Source organism: Hibiscus syriacus, unplaced genomic scaffold, assembly GCF_006381635.1.
Source record: "Hibiscus syriacus cultivar Baekdansim isolate YM2019G1 unplaced genomic scaffold, ASM638163v2 tig00110236_pilon, whole genome shotgun sequence".
In the NCBI taxonomy this organism is placed as follows: domain Eukaryota; kingdom Viridiplantae; phylum Streptophyta; class Magnoliopsida; order Malvales; family Malvaceae; genus Hibiscus; species Hibiscus syriacus.
Genome location: NW_024062640.1, coordinates 644,589 through 667,699, shown reverse-complemented (window position 1 = coordinate 667,699; position 23,111 = coordinate 644,589). Strand labels below are relative to the sequence as shown.

The following is a 23,111-nucleotide window of genomic DNA, read 5'->3' as shown; positions in this document are numbered from 1 at the left end:
TTCATGTGATTCTATTAGAGTAGATTGAAGTGAGCCCGGATATTTCCTATGTCAAAGAACTGATAATGATCTTAGCCTGAGAGGTCAAGGAGCTGAGAAACAAGTCAATTCCGCTAGTTAAGGTCCTGTGAGGAATCATGGAGTGAAGAAAGCAGCTTGGGAGACTGAAGAGGATATGCAACTGTAGTACCCACACCTTTTCGGATCAAGTAATTTCGAGGATGAAATTCTTTCTAAGTGGGGAGAGTTGTAACGCCCGTTGGAGTGTTAAATTAGTCTATTTAAAACTGTTTAGGTCAAGGATGAAGGAATTGGGCTTGTAGGAAGCCTATTAAGTGTAAAAATGGCATTTTTTATTTGGGTATGAAATAGGAAGGACCAAGGAAGAAATTTACCCTTTGTTTGAAAATAAGGCTAAATAGTAATTAAAGAATGTGATGTAAACAGGGGCGAAAATCAACAGAAAAATCTATCATATTTTTCTTCACTTTGTCATCTTATTCCTCTCTTTCTCATCTCTTCTTCATTTCCAAATATTGTAAATGTGAGAGCTTTTTTGATTTGCAAAGCTTACTATATATATTTTAAAGGTAAGAAATGAATTCTACACCCTTAGAGCTTCATTTTAAACCCAAAATCAAAAGGTTTAGCTATGGTGTCAAAATATAGGTTTTTGAGAGATTTTAGTTCTAGGGCTTAGAAATGATTCTGAGTTGTTCCTAAATGTTGAGAAACGCGTTTCTAAACATTTAAAGGCTTAAAAATAAGATTTTGATCCTTTGTTGCTTTGGTTAGTGAAAGAACATGGTGAGTGCTCTCAAGGTAAGAACAAGGAGAAGTTGGTGCTTGGGTGACCCTTAAAGCCTCATTTCTTAAGCCTTTAGTAAGGTAACACATAACTAACTCCCTTTTTATCATATGTAAGTCACGAGTCTATGCTTGCTTGCTTATTGTGTTCTTTGGGTGCAAAATGGGTATTAATGGTAACATGCTTAATTGATGCTTTTGCTATGTTAAAATGACTCATTTCGATGATAAATAACCCCATAAAATTTAACAAACCTTTGGTAGCCTTAAGGGGGCTTATAAGAGGCTTTTAGAAACCATTTGCGTGCTTAAATAGAGCACTCTAAACTGTCGGTATTGGTATTATAAGAATAATACCGATATTGTTCTTCGTATAGGGTAAAATGAAGCAATTTTTTAGGGTAAGTATTGATACCCCTTCCAGGAGTATCGATACTTGGGATCCGATCTCGATACTCAAGGGTGTGATCTCGATATGGGTTTCAAGAAGGCTAAATTGGTATATATACTCATGGGAGTATCGATACCATTGGGAGAATATCGATACTCTACATTAGGGTATTGATACTAAGATTAAAATTGAAACATTGAAGTTGAAACTGATATCGATATGATAGACTCAGTATCGATACTAACGTCCTGTATAGGGTAGAGAATTTAACAACTTTTGTGAGTGTTTGAAGGGGTTATGAGAGCATCGAGGGTTCTTAAATAAGACTACAAGTGGTAATAACATTCGAAACGCTTATGAATAATAATGTTAAATTACGTGGCATAAAATAGCCTTTGTTTTATGCTCGGGAAACAACTAGGACACCCATGTTACTTGAATGATGTATATACTATTCATATATGTGAGCAGAGATATCTGAATTCTCTTCCCCAGTACGATGACACTTTAATATTACTGCAAATGCACTTTTGATTAAGTGTAAATGCACTTTTGATTAAGTGTAAATGCAATTTTGTATCAGTGTTGCGACACTTTAGTATTATTGCTAAGGCACTTTCGTTATATAATGATGACCATATTGTAATTCTTATATTTCTATGACCCATATCCTTATATTATAATCTATGTTTATTGCATTATGTTGCATCATGAATTAACTTGTTAAGTATTCATAGTTAATGGATGATATAGTATAGTTGAGTCATTTATGTGGCAATGAGCTCGTAACTCAGCGTTCGGAATTGTTTCCGTTCGCATGTTAGTAGATGCTGGACTCGAGAGCGTATCACCAAACATGAATTCCAGATATCAGCAGCAGTAGAGTATGTCTTGATTATTGTAGTGGGAATGTATTATCATATACCCTTTTTGTATTTTGAGTCATAACTCTTGGATTACTGTATTTCATAAATTATATTGGGAGCTTCCCGATTTGTAAACCTAACTACTAATATTTTGTTTTAACTCGAATGTGATGAACTTTATTTTGGAAAATCAAATATTTTATTTGGAAAAAATGGGTTAGCCACTCTGATGGTCCCATGTAATGCCCAAATCTTTTGGGTTTTCGTTTTATTCAGATTTGGGTGTTACATAATATCCCATTGAACTCGTCACCTCGAGGTGATGAGTTCCGTCTGGACTGTAGCAAATGTCGTATTTTGCTAAATAATATTTGGGTAGGTGGTTCGCTGGAATGTTTTTTAGGGAATTGGAATCTGTGAAGGAATTGGAATATTAAGGAATTAGAATCTGAAACTTGTTTGGTTGACAGGAAATTGAATTGAATTGAAATCCAATCCATATTCTGTTTGGTTCGCAGACATGTCAGATGAATTTGATTTCAGTAATGTAAAATGACATAATTACCCTTCTTGTTTTTTTGCTTAATTTTAGTTTGTTTTATAACTTACATGTAGCAATATATTATAAAAATTTTAAAAATATTAAATTTTCATTTTATTGATTGATTATTCATTTCAATAAATTATAAAAATCATACTAATAAATTAAAATCATTCCAATTAGGGATGGCCATGGGTTGGGTAGGGTCGGGTTTTTGGTCCACCCGACCCGACCCGAGAACAAGGGAACCTCCACCCGAGACCCGACCTGACCCGACCAAAATAAAGTTTCACCCGACCCGACCCGAATATATGAATTAGAAACTTGACCAGACCCGAAATAATAAAAAAATATTTTTATTCATTAAAAACAGTGACTTAATTGAAAAAAGTTATATATAGAGGGGTATTATTGTAATTATTCCTAAATATATAAGGTAAAATTATATATTTTTTCGGGTCGGGTCGGGTATTTTTCACCCTAAACCCGAACCTGACCCGAATATCACACTTAAAAAAACCCGACTCGAACCTGATTTTTTAAAAAAAAATCCGTCCCGATCCTGAATACCAAAAGATTGATGAGGGTAGTATGGTCAAATTTCACATTCTTTCCTCCAAAGGATTTCAATTCCATCATGTTATGGATGAATTTACTTTCCCTCCCTTGATGGAATTGGATTCCAATTCCCCATTTGAAAACTTGAACCAAAAATGAGAAAGTGGTGGAATTAGATTCCAATTCCCCCTAATTCCAAGGATTCCAACGAACCAAACGCCACCTACATATTTTACCCACCTAGGGTATTGGGCCAAAAAACCACAACTTAACCATAAAATGGGCTAATCTAATACATATTTCACGGCTCAAACAATTTTATTAATTAGCCCAATAGGGCATATATAAGTTTATTTTGGGATTATAATATTTGCTACAATTTTAAAGGAACTCGTCACGTTGAGATGAGGAATTTATCTAAATAATATCTTTTTTATTCAAACTTATCATATCGAGGTGATGAGTCCTAATAAAATATAGTTTTTTTATTAAATTTTATCACATCGATATAAAAAGTTTGAATAAAAATATTTTTTTATTTGACGTGAAGAGTTCCAAGTCATTGTAGCTAATATCGTAGATCCCTAAATAAATTGTTATACCGTAATGGGCTAAATAATTAGCCTGCCTATTGTATCAGGCTAAAATTGCCCACATTTTGCATCGTAATTCAATAACAATGAAGCCCACGTTAAATAAGGGTAAACAATCAAATTAATCGTTTTCCTTTTGTGTTATATAATTTACAAAATTTTATATATTTTAGGCTTAAATATACAAAAGGTGCCCAACGTATGCATTTGGTTCTAGTTTAGTGCCTAACATTTATTTCGGTATACTTTGGTGTCTAATGTTTCATTCGTTACTTATTTAGGTGTCCGAGCTGTCAACGATGTTAATTTCCCCGTTAAGTGATATGTGTCACAACCTGATAATTTTAAAAATTTTATTTAAAATTTAAAAACTAAAATTATATATATATATTAAAAGAAAATACAAATTTTGAAATAAACCTAAAATTTTGAAAACCTTCATTTCAACCCCTAAACTCATGCTAACCACCGCCTTTTACCGTTGATAAAGTTCCACCCAACCTCCCCTCCCATCGACAACCAAAACCCCCATAAAATCATGACCGACCGATGATTGATTGATGACGAATCAACATTTTTAACCTGCGAACCCTATGATGAAAATCACGATCCCACACGATTCTAACGGTCGATCGACCGTTGATCAGTGACAATTTCATAGGGGTTTTGGTCGCTAAGGGGAAGGAAAGTCAGTGGAGCTTTATTGACGGCAAAATGCGATGACCAATATGGTTTAGGGGTTGAAATGGAGGTTTTCAAAGTTTTAGATTTATTTCAAAATTTGTGTCTTCTTTTTAAAAATATATATTAATTTTTTAATTTTTAATAATTTTTTTTGAAAATCATTAGGTTGTGACACGTGTCACTTAACGACCAAAATTAACGGTCTGACCCAATTTGAGTTACGGAATGAAACGTTAGGTACCAAACTGGAACAAAATAAACATTAGACACTAAACTAGAACCAAAAGCATACGTTGGGTACCTTTTGTATATTAAGCCTATATTTTAGTATGTAAAAACTTAGCTATTAATTAAAAAGAAAAAAAAAACAGTTATAATTCTATAAATCTTATGAAATTATTATTATTTTTTTCCAATTGATTATTTAGGTAAAGAAATAGTTATTAATTATTTATATTATAACGATAAAAGAATGAGATTAATCTTTGTGACTACTAGTTTTAAATTGATTCGAATTAAAATTATTTAATGAAAAAGTTAATATAAAAATTAAATATTAAATGGGATCAAATCAAATTAAAATAAACTACTTCAATATCTAAAAAATCCCATTCAAAATTATTTAGTAAAATAAAACATACAAAACTTTAATAACTTTATGTTACCTATCTATGAATATAATATTTTTTTAATGTTGATATTAAAAAATTAATATTAATAAATACTTATTATTTATTCCGAGAAGGATAATGGATAACATTGCATGGTAAAAATGTAAACTTTCCCCAATTATTGCAGCCTACGTATACAAGTTGTAAGATAACAAGATAAGGTTGTCCTGGGAGACTGCTACTAATTGGCAAGGCAAATCCAAAATCTTGTTCTACCCTCCGCAAAGTAACAACCTTTTTTTCCCTTTCAAAACAAGAGTCCGATAGCCACATCGAAGAGAAGGAAATGTTAGGTGCGCTCAGTGCTGCAAGTTTAACGCTTGGTCCGGGTGTTGCTCCGGCAACATTCACCTCCCAATGCAGCAGCAACGGTGGAGTAGCCAAAGCCCTGGCGTTTCCCAGCAGCAACGACCGTGCCCAGTTGTTGATTAAGAGCTCCTTCAGTTCAAATTCCAGGACCACACCATCCTTTAGGACTGCCGTTGCTGCAGTTGACTCCGACCCGCTCAGTCCCGAGAAGGTAACTTTTTTGTTTCTTCTACCTCGTATATCAAATATCAAATAGTTGCTGCAGTAATTGGGTATTTTGAGTCATCATATAATCCTATGTTTCTGTCCATTACCCAGTGCGTAGGTACATAATAACTACTTTTAATCAGGTAGTTAGACCACTACTCTGTTTGTCTTAGTAATAATAGACTTCATGGCAAACGAATTACCAGTCTATATTTAGCTACCATGCATTCCTTCTCATCGCTTTCTCCATTATTGTGGCAAATATCTAGCTCAACACGGTTAATGTGGACAGGGATTGGCCGAGGGGTGCCAGAGCAGTCGCACCCCAGGAAATTTCAAATTCTCGAATAGTTTAGTTATTTTCTTTGCATTTTATATTGATAATCTAATTTAGCACTCTGAAATTTTGTAATTTCTTACTCCCTAAACTATCACACCACTGACATTAAATTCTGCATGAGTCTCTAAACCAGAACATGTTCATAAAATTCTGCATCAGTCTCAGAACAAGGGTGATACTATAATAAATAAATGTATGTATCAGCAAGAAAGACCTGTTCTACTATTACTTTTGGACAACAATAGATTTTATTTTATTTTGTTCTCATGTTTGATTTTCTTTTCCTGTTTGAGGAATGTGTTTGATGATTTGATTGAACAAAGTCATTCCTTTTTACTGTTGAAACTTGTGTACGTTTGCTTCACTCTAGTCTAGTTTTAACAAGCGGTAATGAAAAGCAACGACGTGGTTCACAATTCAAATATTCCCTTTTCTAATTGTCTCAGGTATCATTTAGCCCCCATTGGTTTCGAAAGCCTGTAACATTATTAAGTAGAACCAATAGCAGGAAAAGATCAAACTGTGTTCTCTGTTAGATATATGGTTAGAGTTAAAATGAGGCTTCATTTTATTGATTGCCAATCAAGGAAAATAAGTCTTGTTTGACTTTGGAGATCTCAAATCTGCTTTTTCTTTTATTATGTTGATAAAGATCTTGAAAATCGAGAATGGAAGAGGCCATGCTGGTTTTCCGTTCAGAATGGTGTTGTTAAAGAGTCTTTTCTGATGGTATGAATTACTTTCTGATTCTGAAGTTATTATTTTCCAGCAACATGTCCAGAAATACTATTTTGTTGTTGCAAATGCAAAGTTCATGCTGGATGAAGAGGAACACTTCAAGGAGCTCTTGTATGAGAGGCGTCGGTACTACGGAGAACATGATAAAGAACAGGACTTCTGGCTTGTAATCGAGCCTAAGTTCTTGGAAAAATTTCCCGACATTACAAAGAGGTTGCACAGGCCTGCTGTTGCCCTGGTTTCAACTAATGGCCCTTGGATCACGTAGGACTTGAACCAAAAAAAATTATTTGGTTTTTGCTTCATTTTTCATCTTCTTCTCCCTACATGAGTACTGCATAAAACCTGGATATTGAAAGACTAGTATTACCTTCCAACTTGGTTAGGACTTCTTCTAGGAGATGGTAAACCTAGAATGATGCAAGTACAAAGATACAATAAATTCATGTACAGTTAAATCCTTTGCGACATCGTCCGGTGATACATAAATTATACTCTTGAATGCCAGATCATATTAAAAAGCAAAAGGGAAGACAAAACGATATCCCACAGTGGTGGTGGTAGCTTTAGTTTTGACCCTGCAGGGAAAAGTGTATTGTGGTTATCGGTGTAACACCAATGGAGTTACATCCCAAACTATTTCCGAACCTTTTATTAGTATGACTTGGCCGTAGTTTTGATTAGCATGGTATTAAGTTGCATCTTTTTTTTAATCTTAATTGAATTGCTCTGCAGGTTTATGAAATTGAGGTTGGACCGAGTTTTATCGGATAGCTATGAAGCTGACAGTCTTGAAGAAGCTTTAGCCTCAAATCCTACCGAGCTGGAGTTTGAGAAGCCAGAAAAATGGGTGGCACCGTATCCAAAATATGAATTTGGATGGTGGGAGCCCTTCTTGCCTACAGGAGTTAAAGTTTGAAAATAGCATTTTCGGGTATCGATTTTTGTTTAATTGGAATTGTTTTCTGTAACAGATGAAAGATCAATGTGGTAGCCTGTTTTGCATATGATCTGGTACTTGGTAGTGAATATAAAAATCTTAATTTCGGATGTTACAACTGCTAAGCTAATATCTTCATTTATGCATGTAGAATTCTCTTGATTTGATTCTCCCCCTTTTTTCTCCTTGACAAAGGTAAACAGTTCCAGAGTTGCCTAACCATGCTGAAACTCACAAATGAGGTCCACAAAATTCCTCATGTTTCTCATATAGCATTGGCATTGCCCGCTTCAGCATGGCAGAACATGGATGGATTGAAGGGTTAACGGAAACGATCTCCATGGAAATTTTAAAAGTTCAATTAATTTTTATGAATAATTTATTTTTGTTCCTTAAAATTTTATTTGTTTACCTCAAACATGTTGAGCAGGAAACTACTATTGATGATTAATATGTATGTTTTCATATTAACATCACAACATGGCTGCGTTCGTATATGAGCTAATTTCCCTAGAAGTTTTCATTCTCAACCTCGTCTCTGAATCCATATTATATTGATACTAACTTAATGTGATTAGGAATGACTAATATATTTAGATCTGATGAGTTTTGACTGATCTGATTCGGTCGGGTTAAAATTTTATTTTAAAAATTTGAGTTTCGGGTCAAGTTGTGTCTAATTTAGGGTGAAATAAATACAACTCACCTCACATAATATTATAATTATTCTTTATATATTTATGGATAGTTTTAATAATATGTCTTCCTATTTTTTTCAATTAAATATTTATTTTATTAAATAAAAATCATTTTTTAATATATATTTAAGTCAGATTAGATCAAATGCGAGCTTTAATTTAAAATATCTGGTCGAGAGTTGGATATGGTAGGTTCCCTTCTAAACACGGGTTGGGTCGAATAGGGACGGAGCATTTTAAGTTTTTAAGATGAGTTCAATCGGCCAAAAATCTGATCCATTCTCATCCCTAAATGTAGCCCGTTTGTATAAAATCCAACAATCGGCCTATCCGCTGTTGTTTGAAAAGTTAACAAGAGCCCATTAGACTTGGTAGCTGCGATGTTGACTTCGATTTGAAACAGGGAGCGAAGAATTCGGATTTGGGATTGGGAGATGCAGTATGATTTTTCTCACGATTCATTCATTTCGAATTTCTCTTTCTGATGATTTGCCGTGAAGAAGAAGTAGGTTAATCTTGGTTTGAAGATAGTTGGTGAAAATTGGGGGATGGAAGCAGTAGCTGAAGGGCTGTGGGGGCTAGCAGATTACCATGAGAAGAAGGAAGAGATAGGGAAGGCGGTGAAGTGCTTAGAGGCAATCTGCCAGTCTCACGACTCCTTCCTTCCCATCGTCGAGGTGAAGACTCGGCTCCGCATAGCCATTCTTCTGCTGCGCCACTCGCACAACGTTAACCATGCCAAGTCCCACCTCGAACGCTCACAGTTGCTCCTCAACTCCATACCTTCTTGCTTCGAGTTGAAGTGCCGGACCTACTCACTGCTCAGCCAGTGCTACCATCTCGTTGGGGCCATCCCTCCTCAGAAGCAGATCTTGCAGAAGGCTCTACACCTTACTTCTGCGGCAGCTCCAGAGTACGTTTGCTCTTAGGTTTTCTTGTTTAAATATAGTTTTTTTTACCAGAACTTAGCCTAATAGAGTAAATTACTTCTATTGTTAAGCAATCCTTGAATTTGCAGTTTTTCGGTGAAGTTATGGTGTTGTAACTTCAATTCTCAGTTGGCAAACGCTCTGATTATTGAAGGAGACTACCAGAACTCAATCTCCACTTTAGAATCAGGTTATGAAATTGCTACTCAAATTTGCTATCCGGAGCTTCAGATGTTCTTTGTGACTTCTATTCTGCATGTCCGCCTCCTAATGCAGTGGGGTGATCAAACGGCAAACGAGGTTGAGCTAGCTCTTCAGCGGTGCGATCAGATCTGGGAGACTATGCCCTCGGATAGGGTCAGTTAAGCTCTACCATGTCTCCTTATTAATCTGTGATTCATATACAATATGGTACTAATAACTAATTCCTCTTTCCTATTGAAGAGAGCCCATTGCTTGGGTTTACTCTTCTACAATGAACTTCTGCATATCTTCTACCGACTTCATATCTCTGATTACAAGAATGCTATCAAACATGTGGACAAGTTGGATGCCGCTAAGAAGCAAGATTCCAAGAACATGCACCAACAGACTTCAACTGGAAATGATTCCCTTGAACCCACATATTTTGGAAATATCAAACGGGCAGTGCAATATAAGCTTTTCCTCGCACCACCTCCCATTAATGGGGAATGGCTGCCAAAAAGTGCTGTATATGCCCTTGTTGATCTCATGGTCATCATATTCGGTCGTCCAAAAGGAAATTTTAAAGAGTGCGATAAAAGAATTCAATCTGGAATGCATATCATCAAAGGTTTGTTGTTATTTAAAATAGGACACCATTGCTTTATTCTTGGAATTTCTCTTCTTTTACCATCTTTCCATGATTGTGGATAATAGAAAAGTGGAGTTTCTATGTAGCCCCTTAAACTATATGATTGACGGATGCTTAGAATCTAAGCATTGCTATTTCTTGCAGAGGAACTGGTCAGGCTTGGGATAACTGATGATGTGAGAGGTTAGTTTTCTTTTCTTATTTTTACACCTTACATTGTTCGTCCTGAAGTGATTTTCCTTTTCTTACTGTTAACTCTCTTGGTTTTGCTCAAGTAGAAGTGGATTTGAAACACTCAGCAATCTGGATGGCTGGTGTATATTTAATGCTATTGATGCAGTTCCTTGAGAATAAAGTTGCTGTGGAGCTTACACGGTCTGAATTTCTTAAAGCTCAAGAGGTAGATTTTTTGCTTTCAATTATTTCCGGTTAACTGTCTGCTCTCTAAAAACTTCAGCTATAAAACCTTGCTGATTTTTTTTTTGTGTGTGTGTGTGTTTGTGTCTGCAAGGGCAGTGATATACTTCCCTACCTTATTTAGGCAGCACATTAATGAACAAATGGATAACTTATATCAAAATCTATGCATGCATTTGTATGTGGTTTACTTTGTATTTTTAATATTTATAATGGTTTGAAGGATCCTTGACTTTGTTTATCATGAAAAATAGAAAAACATACGAAAAGAAGGATAGATTTTCTAGTTCCAATTCTCTCTTCTCTAAACTAAGTTGAATTGACTATTGATAGTTACCATTGTAGGTTTACTGAAAACTACTATTGTAGAGTGTAAGAATCCATATATACAGTATGTTAATTTGTTTGCCTTTAGCGAGAATGATAATGAATTAATGACTCCCTTCAAATGATATGATATATGCCTTGAATACTTATTATAGTCCACTCTCTATTTGTATTTGAAGTGTCATTTTCCACTTGACTTTTAAATGCTCTGTACTGTACAATTATGAACTTTTAGGTTGGCAGAATGCTCCTTAGTGTTCTCCATGCCAGGAAACTATCAGTAACTCTTGAATTTGAATTACTGAGATAGCATTTTAATCTTACAGGCATTGGTACAAATGAGGAACTGGTTCATTCGCTTTCCAACAATTTTACAGGCCTGTGAGAGCATCATTGAGATGCTTAGGGGGCAATATTCCCATTCTGTCGGTTGTTATAATGAAGCAGCTTTTCACTATGTAGAAGCTGCGAAGGTATGCTGTTTTAACTTGGCACCAGTTACAAGTTCCATATTTTGTTGTTGCTTTTGAAATAGAGGTGGCCAGGTGGGTAGTTAAATGCTAATATAAGCAAGCTCATTCTGTTATAGCTTATTTTATCTAATTTACATTACTTCTGTCCTGTTTTCCAGATGAATATTTGTGGAATTTAAAGTGTCCCTTTTTTTTCCACATGTTCAGATAACTGAGAGCAAATCAATGCAAATCATGTGCCAAGCTTATGCAGCCATTTCATACTTTTGCATTGGTGATGCTGAATCATCTTCACAGGTGGCTGGTTACAAAATTCATTGTTGCCGAAAATTGTAATTTAGCTTATCTTCTGGTGTTACTGATATTGATGTTGCATGTAGGCGCTTGATTTAATTGGACCAGTTTACATAATGAAGGATTCCTTTATTGGAATTAGAGAGGAAGCAAGCATCCTTTTTGCTTATGGCCTTCTATTGATGAAGCAGCAAGATCTGCAGGAAGCACGGTGAGCTTCTAATTTGATTAGTCTCATTTTAACTGAGAGATAGTTGACTGTTCGGTTCAGTTAATTTGGTCCATCAAGTATGTGGCATTTGAAATAATCCAATTTCCTTTTTCAAAGCATTTCCAAAATCCACGTTCTGTAATAGCTATAGCATCTATGTGAGTGTGTCAAAAAATGATGCTAAACAACTTCGTATATTTGACATTACCTGTTCCTTATTCCTACGCCACTTATTCATTATTTCGTCCCTTGTACTATCTCCAGGGCATTGGCATATGCTTTAAATCCAATGTAAATGTAACAGTTTTCTCTAGAATAGGGCATCTAATTTTGATTATGCATCAGAGGGATGCGCTATGTTTCAAGTTTTGTGTTGCATTGAAGATGCTCTTAGTGGGAAAATGGTGGTCATTAAAAGTGGTGAAAAGACAAGTTAGCATGCTTGAAAGGGCTGTGTATTTCCTATTGTTTTAGTATTTCGGGTTAAAAGAAAACATGTTTGGATCAGTAACTTGTTTGAAGAAAGAGAATAACAGTATTACCTAAGAAAATGAAAAAAAAATATACTCTCATTCGCCATAGCATGCTTGAATTAATTTTATAGTTTAGGTTTTTTTTTTCCAATCAGTTTCTTTAAAATTACAACTTTGATGCAGAAATCGGCTGGCCAAGGGCTTGCAGATTGCTCATGTTCAAATGGGAAACCTTCAGCTTGTATCTCAGTATTTGACCATTCTTGGGAATTTGGCTCTTGCTCTGCATGACACTGGACAAGCCAGAGAGATCCTAAGATCCTCGCTCACTTTGGCAAAGAAGCTCGGTGATATCCCAACTCAGATATGGGTTCTGTCTGTTTTGACGGGTATTATTCCTTGCTTTGCAGGTTTTACTTATGGTTTGCCTGCATTCTCAAAGCACTTTAACTTGTGAATAATCTTCATGCAGGACTCTTCGAACAATTAGGTGAGAGGGGAAACCAAATGGAGAACGATGAGTACAGAAGAAAGAAGTTTGATGATTTGCAATCGAAATTTGCTGATGCACGTTCATCCATCTATCATATTGAACTTGTAATTGTTACTCTTCTACTCATATATCTGTTTGTATAATCGGTAAAAGGTCTTAATTAGCTGCTGCTTATTGCTTACCGATCCGTATTTTTCTAAGCAGATTGACAAAGTAAAACCTCAAGTTCAGCAATATCATGAGATCGATGTGAAGCGTACGATGGGAGGCGAATCTATGAGAGTCAACCTTGACATCCCAGAATCTGTTGGCTTATCAACACCAATGCCAGTTCAATCATCATCAAGGCTGCTTGATTTAGACACTAGAAGACGTGGAAAGAAAAAACTGTAACTTTTTTTTTACTTGTTTATTTGAATTAGGAACATGGTGTTCGCACTTGAATGTATAGGTTCCCTAGTAAATTGTTAGAGTTGGCATTAACTTTACTAAATTAACCAAAGCTTAAATGAACGGTAACTGTTGTGGGTTAAGATATTGAGGGTAAGTGTTGATGTGTGTCGGAACGTCTTTCGGGTGGGTCTCGGAGTTGGGTTTCGACTTGGATTAAATGGATTGGAGTCGTTATCGATCATTTATTTTAAACAAAATAGGTTGATTGGATATTTATTTCTTACATGATTTGCGTTTTACCTGTAATGCGTCGGATTCGGGAGTCAGTTATAGTCAAAGAAGGGTTAGCACTCTTGAACTACCCTTTTGGTATTATGTAATTTTCAGTTGTCTTTAATTAATAAAATTGTAACTTTAAATTAAAAGTTAAAATAACGATTTAAAATTACTCACCTTAGATTGATTTAAATACCTTTAAAAGATGAAAATGTTAGAAGTAATAAGTGAAAAAATAGACATACAAAATAATAAAAAAAGGACAGAAAATAAACATAATAATGACAACATACACATACAAGATAAAAATAATAAAAAATAAAAGAGAAAATAACTAGATAAAATGAATATATATATAAATAAAATGTTAAGGAGAGAATAAAATAAAATAATAAATTTAAAATAAAAATGAAGATGAAAGCAAAATAAAACATGCAAAATATATAAATATAAAAGTGAAATATATAATAATTAAATATCATGAAGAGAAAAAAATAATTGTAGATTAACAAAATAATGAAAATAAAATATAATAATAATAAAAGGGGAAAAATAATATATATAAAAAACATATATACGTGTAATAACAGTGAGGGTTAATTTGAACTTAAAATAAAAATCAAGGGCCAATCTGAAGCCAAATTCGAGTTGCAATTAGACTTTGGGGGCAAATTAGAGGTTTTGAAACCAAAGGGACCAAAAATGCAGTTTACCCCTTTTTAAACAGAAACACGTGGGTCAAGGGCTCTGGGTCAGGTCAGAGAGCGGGTCCAACGAGTTTAGTATATAAGTTAATTTTTTTTAAAAAAAATTCACTTCTTTCTTTCATCAAAAAAACGCTCCCCTATCCTTATTCTCTCTCGGTGTTCTTTAAAAGAACACCAGCCCAGTTTCCAGAAAATGGCCATCAGTCGCCCCCACGCCGCCTCGCCGTCGCCGTTTATCGGTGGAAAAATTATATATTTTTAAAAATCTCGAAAGCGTTTTATTCATTTTTCAAAACCAAAAATGTTTTTTTTTCAAAAAACAAAGCCCCGAGGGCTAGATCTGGAGATAATTTTTCAAAAAAAAGGCATCGCTTTGCTTCATCGGCCAAAGATGATTCTTTGGGGTTCAAGTCAAACAAAAAATGACAGATCAACGTCGCTACACCAACATGCAAGCCGAGATCACACCAAACCGAAGGTAAAAAGAAAAAATACGTTTATTTGCTTCGAAACTTGTTTAAAAAATGTATAGGATACCCTCGTATATGCTGGTATTTTCGTGGTATTTCTTTGTGATAACTCTCTGTGTATCCTATAAACTCTCTAGTGATCGTGTGTGGTATTGTGTTCCCCTATTTATAATACAAAGATTCCCTAATTTTAGAGTTTTAATCCGAGTAAAACTCGATTTGGCTAACGTTTGATGAGTCCATGACTTTGATCTGTTATTTGCTTGTGTTTCATGCGGTCATGACACCGAGAAAACCGGTTATGGGAGGCGTGCTGTGCGAGGGAACTTCGATCGGGTTTGGTTGACCGAACGGTGTGGTTGGATGAGATGGGGTTAGGGTTTCTAAAAACCCTAACCTGCTGCGCATGGGCTTGCTGTTGGTTTGGGCCATAGCAGACTGCTGGAAAACATTTAGGCCTGTATATGATTCAAATAATAAAATTAATAATATTATATATATAATCATACAATATAACTTGTAGTATTATATAATACAATAATATTAATAGCATCAGACGAAATTGAGTGTCTTCAGCTGCCCCTCTTTGCTCATTTTCGTGTAACGACAATAGAGCAAAGATTAAAAGACACAAATTTCGACCATATCGAATATCCTCTGTCGCAGAGTTGAAATTCGATATTAAGACTGGTTTGAAATGACTCCCTCGTCATGAGGTCGAGTTGAACTGGAAGCTTCTGAGCACGATATCCTTCGTCGTGAAGTTGAAATCGAACTCAAAAACCCTTGGCAAGTAGCCTCTGAATCGTGAAGCTGAAGCTTGACCCCAAGGTTTTGGTGCAGATGACTCATTCGTCGTGAAGTTGGGTCGATCTGTTGAGGTACAATACCCTTTGTTGTGAAGCTGGAATTGTATATGGCTCCTTCATCGTGAAGTTGAGCCGGGGGATTGGATATCCTTCATCGTGAAGTTGAAATCCAATGTAGGTTGCTTTGTTTCGAGGCCAATATCCTTCGCCGTGAAGTTGAAATTGACTCTGAAACTAGAAAGTTTATTGGCAGACACTCCTTCTTCGAGTTGGATATCCTTCGTCATGAAGTTGAAATCCAATCTAGAGATGAATGCTGCTTGTGTGCACGATTCCCTTCGTCGTGAAGTTGAAACCGTGGATGGCCCCTCCGTCGTGAAGTTGAGCCTTGAATTGGATATCCTTCGTCGTGAAGTTGAAATCCAAGTAAGTTGTATTGCTCTGAGTCCAATATCCTCCGTCGTGAAGTTGAAATTGGCTCTGGAACTGGGAAACTGTTTGTTGACAGTCAGCCGCCCCTTCGCTGTGAAGTTGAGCTTGTGATGTCTTGAGTCTAATATCCTTCGCTGTGAAGTTGAAATTGACTCTGAATGAAACTGAAAAGTTGTTTGTTGATAATTAGCCGCCCCTTCATTGTGAAGTTGAACTTGTGTTGTCTTGAGTCCAATATCCTTCGCTGTGAAGTTGAAATTGGCTCTGAAGCTGGGAAGACCCTTTGTCGTGAAGTTGAGCCCCGAATGACACGATATCCTCCGTCGTAGAGTTGAAATCGTGGATGTGTGGGTACGATATCCTCCATCGTGGAGTTGAAATCGCGAATGACCCCTTCATCGTGAAGTTGAGCCTTGACTTGAATATCCTTCGTCGTGAAGTTGAAATCCAAGTATTGTATGTTGCGGGTGGACACGATTCCCTTCTCCGTGAAGTTGAAAACGTGGATGACCCCTTTATTATGAAGTTTGGCTTCGATCTAGATATCATTCGTCATGAAATTGAAATCTACTCTCGAGCAAATTGAGTCGTTTCGAGTCTAATCTCCTTCGCTACAAAGTTGAAATTGACTCTAGATAAAACCTGAAAAGATATGCATATATGCGAGGTTATGGATGCAATCCTCTTAGGTATGCCTAAAATGCATATGCAACATATGTTATTTTGGGCTATGGAGAGAAATCTCGATCTCTGGTTGCATGTCTGGAATCTTGACTCTGGAATTTTGAAGTTCTGATCCCTGATCTTGAATTCTTCAAATGTTCAAATATGATGTACACATTCTATTTGTTTCTTGATTTGGAAAATGCTTCTCGACCATCTTAAGTATGTGTATGAGCCTTGATCGGTTTTTGGGTACCTGTACTTTGTAATTAATCTTTGTACAATAATATGCGATTATCTCTTGCAAAAATAAATAAATCATTAGGTTTAAATTCAATTCAAGATGCTCAAAAGGAATTGATTTAGAGAAAAGATTGTCTTTATTCATAAGGGAGAAAAAGAACAAATAATACATGACAAACATTTTGGAAAATAATACATGATGAAGTATGAGATCTCGATAATGTGGGCACTTCTGAGCTGAAAAGCCGTTAGGTGACTTTGAATGCAACCTTTACCAAGGGATCTTTGAAAATACGACAACATTCTGGAGAGTGCAACCTTTCTCCTACTCATTGAGTTTGTAGAAGATTCAGATGGCAGGATGTTTCCACTGTCTGGATTTTCTTGATCGATGTCCAAATCGCCCTTTCGGGTTTTCAACTTGGACTCATCTTTGGTTGCAAGACGTCCTTTACGGGTTTTCATCTTGAACCCACCTTATTTTTTTTGTTTTTTCTTTTTTCGTTCTTTTTTTCTTTTCTTTTTTTTTCAATTTAGGGCACCCTTTCGGGTTTTCACCCTAAACGTTTTTTCTTTTTTTCTTTTTTCCTTTTTCTTTTTTCTTTCTTCGACTTAAGACGCTCTTTCGAGTTTTCATCCTAAGCGAATACTTTTTGACTGCATCCGAGTTGATGGGATGTGGCAATTCAGGTCCGTCCATTTCAGCCAGGACAAGGGCTCCTCCGGAGAAGGCCTTTTTTACGACATATGGTCCTTCTCAATTTGGTATCCATTTTCCTCAGAAATCTTTCTGGACTGGCCAAATTCTTTTTAGCACCAGATCTCCTTCGCGGAATATTCTCGGGCGCACCTTTTTGTCATGTGCTTGGATCATTCGTTTCTGATAGATTTGACCATGATGAATGAATTTTAGTCTCTTTTCATCTATCAGATTAAGCTGATCATATCTGGACTGTATCCATTCTGCATCATCTAGTTTGACTTCTGTCAAGACTCGAAATGACGGAATCTCTACTTCAATGGGAACACTGCTTCCATTCCATAAGCTAGTGAGAATGGAGTCGCCCTAATCGAGGTTCGTACCGAGGTTCGGTAAGTGAACAAAGCAAATGTCAACTTCTCATGCCAGTCTTTGTAAGTTTTAGTTGTTTTCTCCACTATCTTCTTAATGTTTTTGTTTGCTGCTTCTACTGCTCCATTCATCTTTGGTCTGTAAGCAGTAGAATTGTGATGCTTTATGTTGAATTCCTCACAAGCAGTATTCATCATTTTGTTGTTCAGGTTTGTAGCATTATCGGTGATGATCCTTTCAGGTAGACCATACCGATATATGATTTCTTTCTTCAGAAACTTGTAAATAGTGGATTGAGTGACACTGGCAAACGACGCAGCCTCTACCCATTTCGTGAAATAGTCAATTGCTACAAGAATGAAACGGTGACCATTCAAGCCTTCGGATGGATTTGCCCGATAACGTCCATGCCCCACACAGAGAAAGGCCATGGTGACTTTATTGCATGAGTGGATGAGGTGGAACATTGATTTTATCTCCGTAAATCTGACATTTATGACATCTTCTATCATAGTTGATGCAATCACTTTCCAGTGTGGACCAAAAATATCCGCATCTCATTATTTGTCTTGACATCATATGTCCATTTGCATGTGCTCCACAAACTCCGTCATATACTTCTTCCACTATCATCTTTGCTTCTTCAGCATCGACGCACCTTAAAAAGACTTGATTATGGCTTTTCTTGTACAAGACCTCCTCGTCAGGACGTATCTAGCTGCCATCCTTCTAATGGTTCTTTTATCGGTTTCGATGGCTTCCTATGGATAACTTCGATGCTTGATATACTACAGAATGTCATAGTACTAGAGCCTAGTGTCTTTCACTTCTTCAATTTGGTAATAATGAGCCGGGTACTTATACGACTGCATGTCAATTGACATCATTTCAGACTCCCCGCCAGCCTTGAATGCGGCTGCCAAGGTAGCTAAAGTGCCAGCCATTTGATTTTCCTCTCTAGGAACGTAGTGAAATGCGACTTCATCGAATCCTTCGAGCAAATCCAATATTAGTCTCCAGTATTCCATCAGCTTTGTATCCTTGGTTTCCCATTCTCCGCGGAGCTGATAGATTACTAATGCTGAATCTCCTTATATCCGCAAGGTCTTCATGCTTTGCCCCAGTGCAGCTCGGATTCCCAAGACACAGGCTTCATACTCTGCCATGTTATTGGTGCAATCGAAGTTCAGTCTGCTGGTAAATGGGTAGTGATTCCCTTCTGGAGAGATCAGGATTGCCCCGAGTCCATGTTCTAATGCATTTGATGCACTATCGAAATGCATTCTCCATGAACTGTCTATTGAAGTACTTGCTTTTTCTAAGGATATGACCATCAAGTCTTCGTCTGGAAAATCAAAGTCCAATGGCTCATAATTCTCATCGGTTTTACTTGCGAAGAACTCCGATATGGGACTTCCTTTGATTACTTTCTAGCTCACGTACTCGATGTCAAATTCAGACAAGAGCATCTGTCATCGAGCTAACCTTCCATATAGTGCAGGTACACCCATCATGTATTTTAAAGGATATAACTTGGAAATCAGCCAAGTAGTATGATACACCATATATTGTCAGAGTCTTTTTGTAGCCCAGAATAGAGTACATCAAACCTTCTCGATAGGAGGATATCTGACCTCGCAATCGGTGAACTTCTTGCTCAGATAGTAGATGGCCCTTTCCTTTCTTCTAGATTCATCATATTGACCCAGAACACAACCCATTGAGTTCACGCACATAGATAGATACAAGAAAGTGGTTTGTCTGGGATAGGGGATATCATGACAGGAGTGCGAGATAAATACTCTTTTACTTTTTCTAATGCAATATGGCAGTTTTCATCCCAAGCTCCCGAGTTATTCTTTCGGAGAAGACGGAAGATTGGATCACACTTTCGGTTAACTGAGATATGAACCGTGCTATGTAATTCAATCTACCTAGAAAACCTCAGACCTCCTTCTGTGTTCGTGGGGGAGGCAGATTTTGGATAACCTTGACTTTATCGGGATCGACCTCGATGCCTTTTCTGCTAACCACGAAGCCTAATAGCTTTCTGAATGTTACCCCATAGGTACACTTCCTAGGGTTGAATCGTAACTGGAACCTCCTCAATCTCTGAAAGAGCTTTCTCAAGTTCTCGACATGTTCATTCTTGAATTGTACCTTGATAATCATGTCATCGACATAAACCTCAAATTCTTTGTGTATCATGTCATAGAATAGGGTCACTATAGCTCTCTGATACGTTTCCCCATCATTCTTCAGTCCGAAGGGCATCACCTTGTAGCAGAAAGTTCCCTACATTATGACGAACGTGGTCTTCTCCATGTCTTCATGATGCTTCTTGATCTGATTATATCCCAAGAATCCATCCATGAACGAAAAGAAAGTGTTCCTGGCTGTATTGTCTACCAATGTGTCAGTGTGAGGTAGAGGAAAGTTGTCTTTAGGGCTCCCCCTGTTAAGGTCCTGGTAATCGACGCACATGCAAACTTTTCCATCTTTCTTCGGAACTGGTACTATGTTGGCCACCCATTCCGGATACTTGGCCACTTGAAGAAAACTGGCCTCAAATTGCTTCTTGACCTCTTCTTTGATCTTAAGGAGCATTTCTGGTTGCATCATTCTCAGTTTTGTTGCACGGGTTTACATTCTGGCTTAATTGGCAGTTTATGAACTACCATATCCGTGTCTAACTTCGACATGTCTTGATATGACCAGGCGATCACATCTCTGTATTCCTGAAGTAAGACTATAAGGTTTTGTCTTGCTTCAGCTGAAAGAGTTGTGCCAATTCTAACCTCTTTCTATCCTCTTCAGTACCCAGATTCAAAACTTCGGTCGTCTCCTCATGTGGCAATATTTGTTTATCTTCTCTTTCTACCATTCTCATCAATTCGGTGGGAAGTTGCACTCCTCTTCAGTGTTGCATTCATCAAATTCCCCTAGACAAATGGCCGATTCAAAATCCACCTTTATATCAGGATCATCAGTGCCTGAATTATCGTTATCTGGGTCCTGAAGGAACAAAGAAGATATGTGTGTGTGAGAGGAAATATCCCACACGAAATAGTCAAATAATTAAATTTGAAATAAAATGGAAATGAAGTGTTGGAATGAAGAAAATAGACAATGAATTCAAAAAGAAATGAAAGAAAATTTGTTTTCCATGGAATAGGAAAAAAATGCATCCTTTATTGAAATTAAACCAAATGTTTATTCACCCTTACAAAAGATCAACTATTGTCCCGGGTATAGGCAAATAAGGATAGTTCGAATATTACTCTGAAAGATTCTTGTAAACCAAGTAATTCTTACACCGACCAGCTTCTAGACACGAACCCAGGTGACAGAGGGCATATCCCATATCTATCTTCATTGTCAACATCTTCTGTGGTCACGACATTGATACTTAGATCTTCCAGAGCCACTTCTAACTCGGATGTGGTGGTTTCAAACACATAACCACCTAACTTGAATGTATGGTAAAGAGGTGGGAATGTCATAGGCTTCCATTGAAGTTCATTTTCACTCAACCTGGCTATTCTTCTGTCCCGGTTATTCATCGCTTCATTTTTCTTTTCCTAATAACTGGGCTGAAAACCGAGCCCGAACTGATCTAACTTCAAATGGGAAGGACTGGATTTATCCTTCCTTATAATGCTTCCCAAACCCCTTTCCGATCTTAGTACCTCAGCCCAGGGTTTGCTTGATCTCCATCTTTGTGCACTTGGAGAGTCGAACTCTAGGAATCTTCTTTTCTTCTTCCACGAATGTGGCATTCACAAACTCCAAGGAGCGGAATGAACATTCTACCACTTCCTCGTCTACTTCGATGTATGGGGCCTCCGTGGTCACAGTTGCCACGATATCTTCCTCAGCATTGATAATTACTAAGGCTCCGTCAATACCATGCAACGTGAAGGGTACTGCATTTGCTAGATGAATCCATGACCTTCCCAAAAGATAGTTATAGGACGGCATGATATCCATCACATGAAACTCAACATCATAGGTGGCTGGTCCGACGGTCAACGATATCTCGATCTTACCGATTACCTCTCTTTTGGTCTCGTCAAATGTTCGACCACGTTCTGACAGGCTCTCATATGAGAGGTATCTATTGGCAGCCTCTTCAATGTAACCAAAGGTATCATGTTCAAGGCCGAGCCATTGTCGATTAAGACACTTGGTAAAGCATGCCCCTTACAGTAGGTAGTGATGTGTAACGCCTTTGTTCGGCCTCTTCTTCCGGATGGAATCTCATCATCTGAGAATGAGATGAGATTATCAGCTTGAATATTATTCACCAGTCAATCCATCTTGCTGACTGGTATGTTTTGTGGCATGAACGTTTGATTTAGGACTTTCGACAAGGCCTCCCGGTGTGCCTCCGAGTTCAATAATAGTGCCAACATTGAGGTACGCATTGGCAAGTTGTAAAGCTGTTCTATAACACTATACTCGCTATGCTTCAGGAACTTGAGGAATTCTTTAGCTTCTTCCTCCTTTATAGGCTCGTTTATAGCCAACACGTCTTCTTTGAAAGGATCTAGTGGTATTTGCCTTACATTGTTATCATACCCTTTGGAAGTACTCACCTAGCATTCGTACTTCCATGGCACTTATCGATTGTCCTTGTATTGAAAAGGCCAAGGTGTTATGATCACCACCTTGGTTGGTGTTGTTGCTGTCATATTTTCTTTAGGGGTAATTATTAAAGGACTACCCCTTCCAAATTCTCGTTCTGATGATTCTCTAGTAGCACAAACGTCTGCTTCCGGGGAATCCTAAATCTCTTCGCAAAATTCTAGTTCTTTCATGTCCATCATGAGCTGGACTAATGATCTGAATTTGGGGCACTGTTGGACTCCATGCCCTTTTTCGTTGTGGTAACAACAATGGTTACCATCTTCACTCCTCGTTGCACGTGACTGGGGTATAAGAAGCCTCACCTTTACCATTTGGCTCCAGACCCAAGCCAAAGGAGCTTTAACTTCCGAAACACAAGTTTTGATTCTCCTGCCGTTCTCGGTGGTGACTACATTGATTCTAGTCTCTGGATGATTAGGCAAGGGATTCTGGGTGACGTTCGGTGCTCCAGAGTTGAAATGGATCCAATTCTTGTTCCGCATTCGTTGTACAAGCCTCTTGAATACGAGATAATTTTTAATTGAATGCCCCTGCACACCTCCATGATATTCGCAGTGGGTGTTTTCGTCAAACCATTTCGGATATGGGGGGTTTATCTGAT

At 37.2% G+C, this 23,111-nt stretch overlaps 2 protein-coding genes across 2 annotated transcripts; both read left to right on the top strand.

The window, feature by feature from the left end:
* Positions 1 to 5,278: 5,278 nt before the first annotated feature.
* Positions 5,279 to 7,758, top strand: LOC120114575. Its single transcript, XM_039135426.1, has 3 exons — positions 5,279 to 5,631; positions 6,737 to 6,969; positions 7,441 to 7,758. Exons 1-3 carry the CDS (start codon positions 5,398 to 5,400, stop codon positions 7,622 to 7,624), a joined length of 651 nt encoding a protein of 216 aa, XP_038991357.1. The 5' UTR covers positions 5,279 to 5,397; the 3' UTR covers positions 7,625 to 7,758.
* A 976-nt stretch (positions 7,759 to 8,734) lies between these two features.
* LOC120114597 (sister chromatid cohesion protein SCC4) lies at positions 8,735 to 13,458 on the top strand. Its single transcript, XM_039135447.1, has 11 exons — positions 8,735 to 9,256; positions 9,362 to 9,629; positions 9,717 to 10,086; positions 10,252 to 10,290; positions 10,386 to 10,507; positions 11,178 to 11,324; positions 11,532 to 11,621; positions 11,705 to 11,829; positions 12,486 to 12,691; positions 12,775 to 12,899; positions 13,000 to 13,458. Exons 1-11 carry the CDS (start codon positions 8,892 to 8,894, stop codon positions 13,186 to 13,188), a joined length of 2,046 nt encoding a protein of 681 aa, XP_038991378.1. The 5' UTR covers positions 8,735 to 8,891; the 3' UTR covers positions 13,189 to 13,458.
* The last annotated feature ends 9,653 nt before the right edge of the window (positions 13,459 to 23,111 follow it).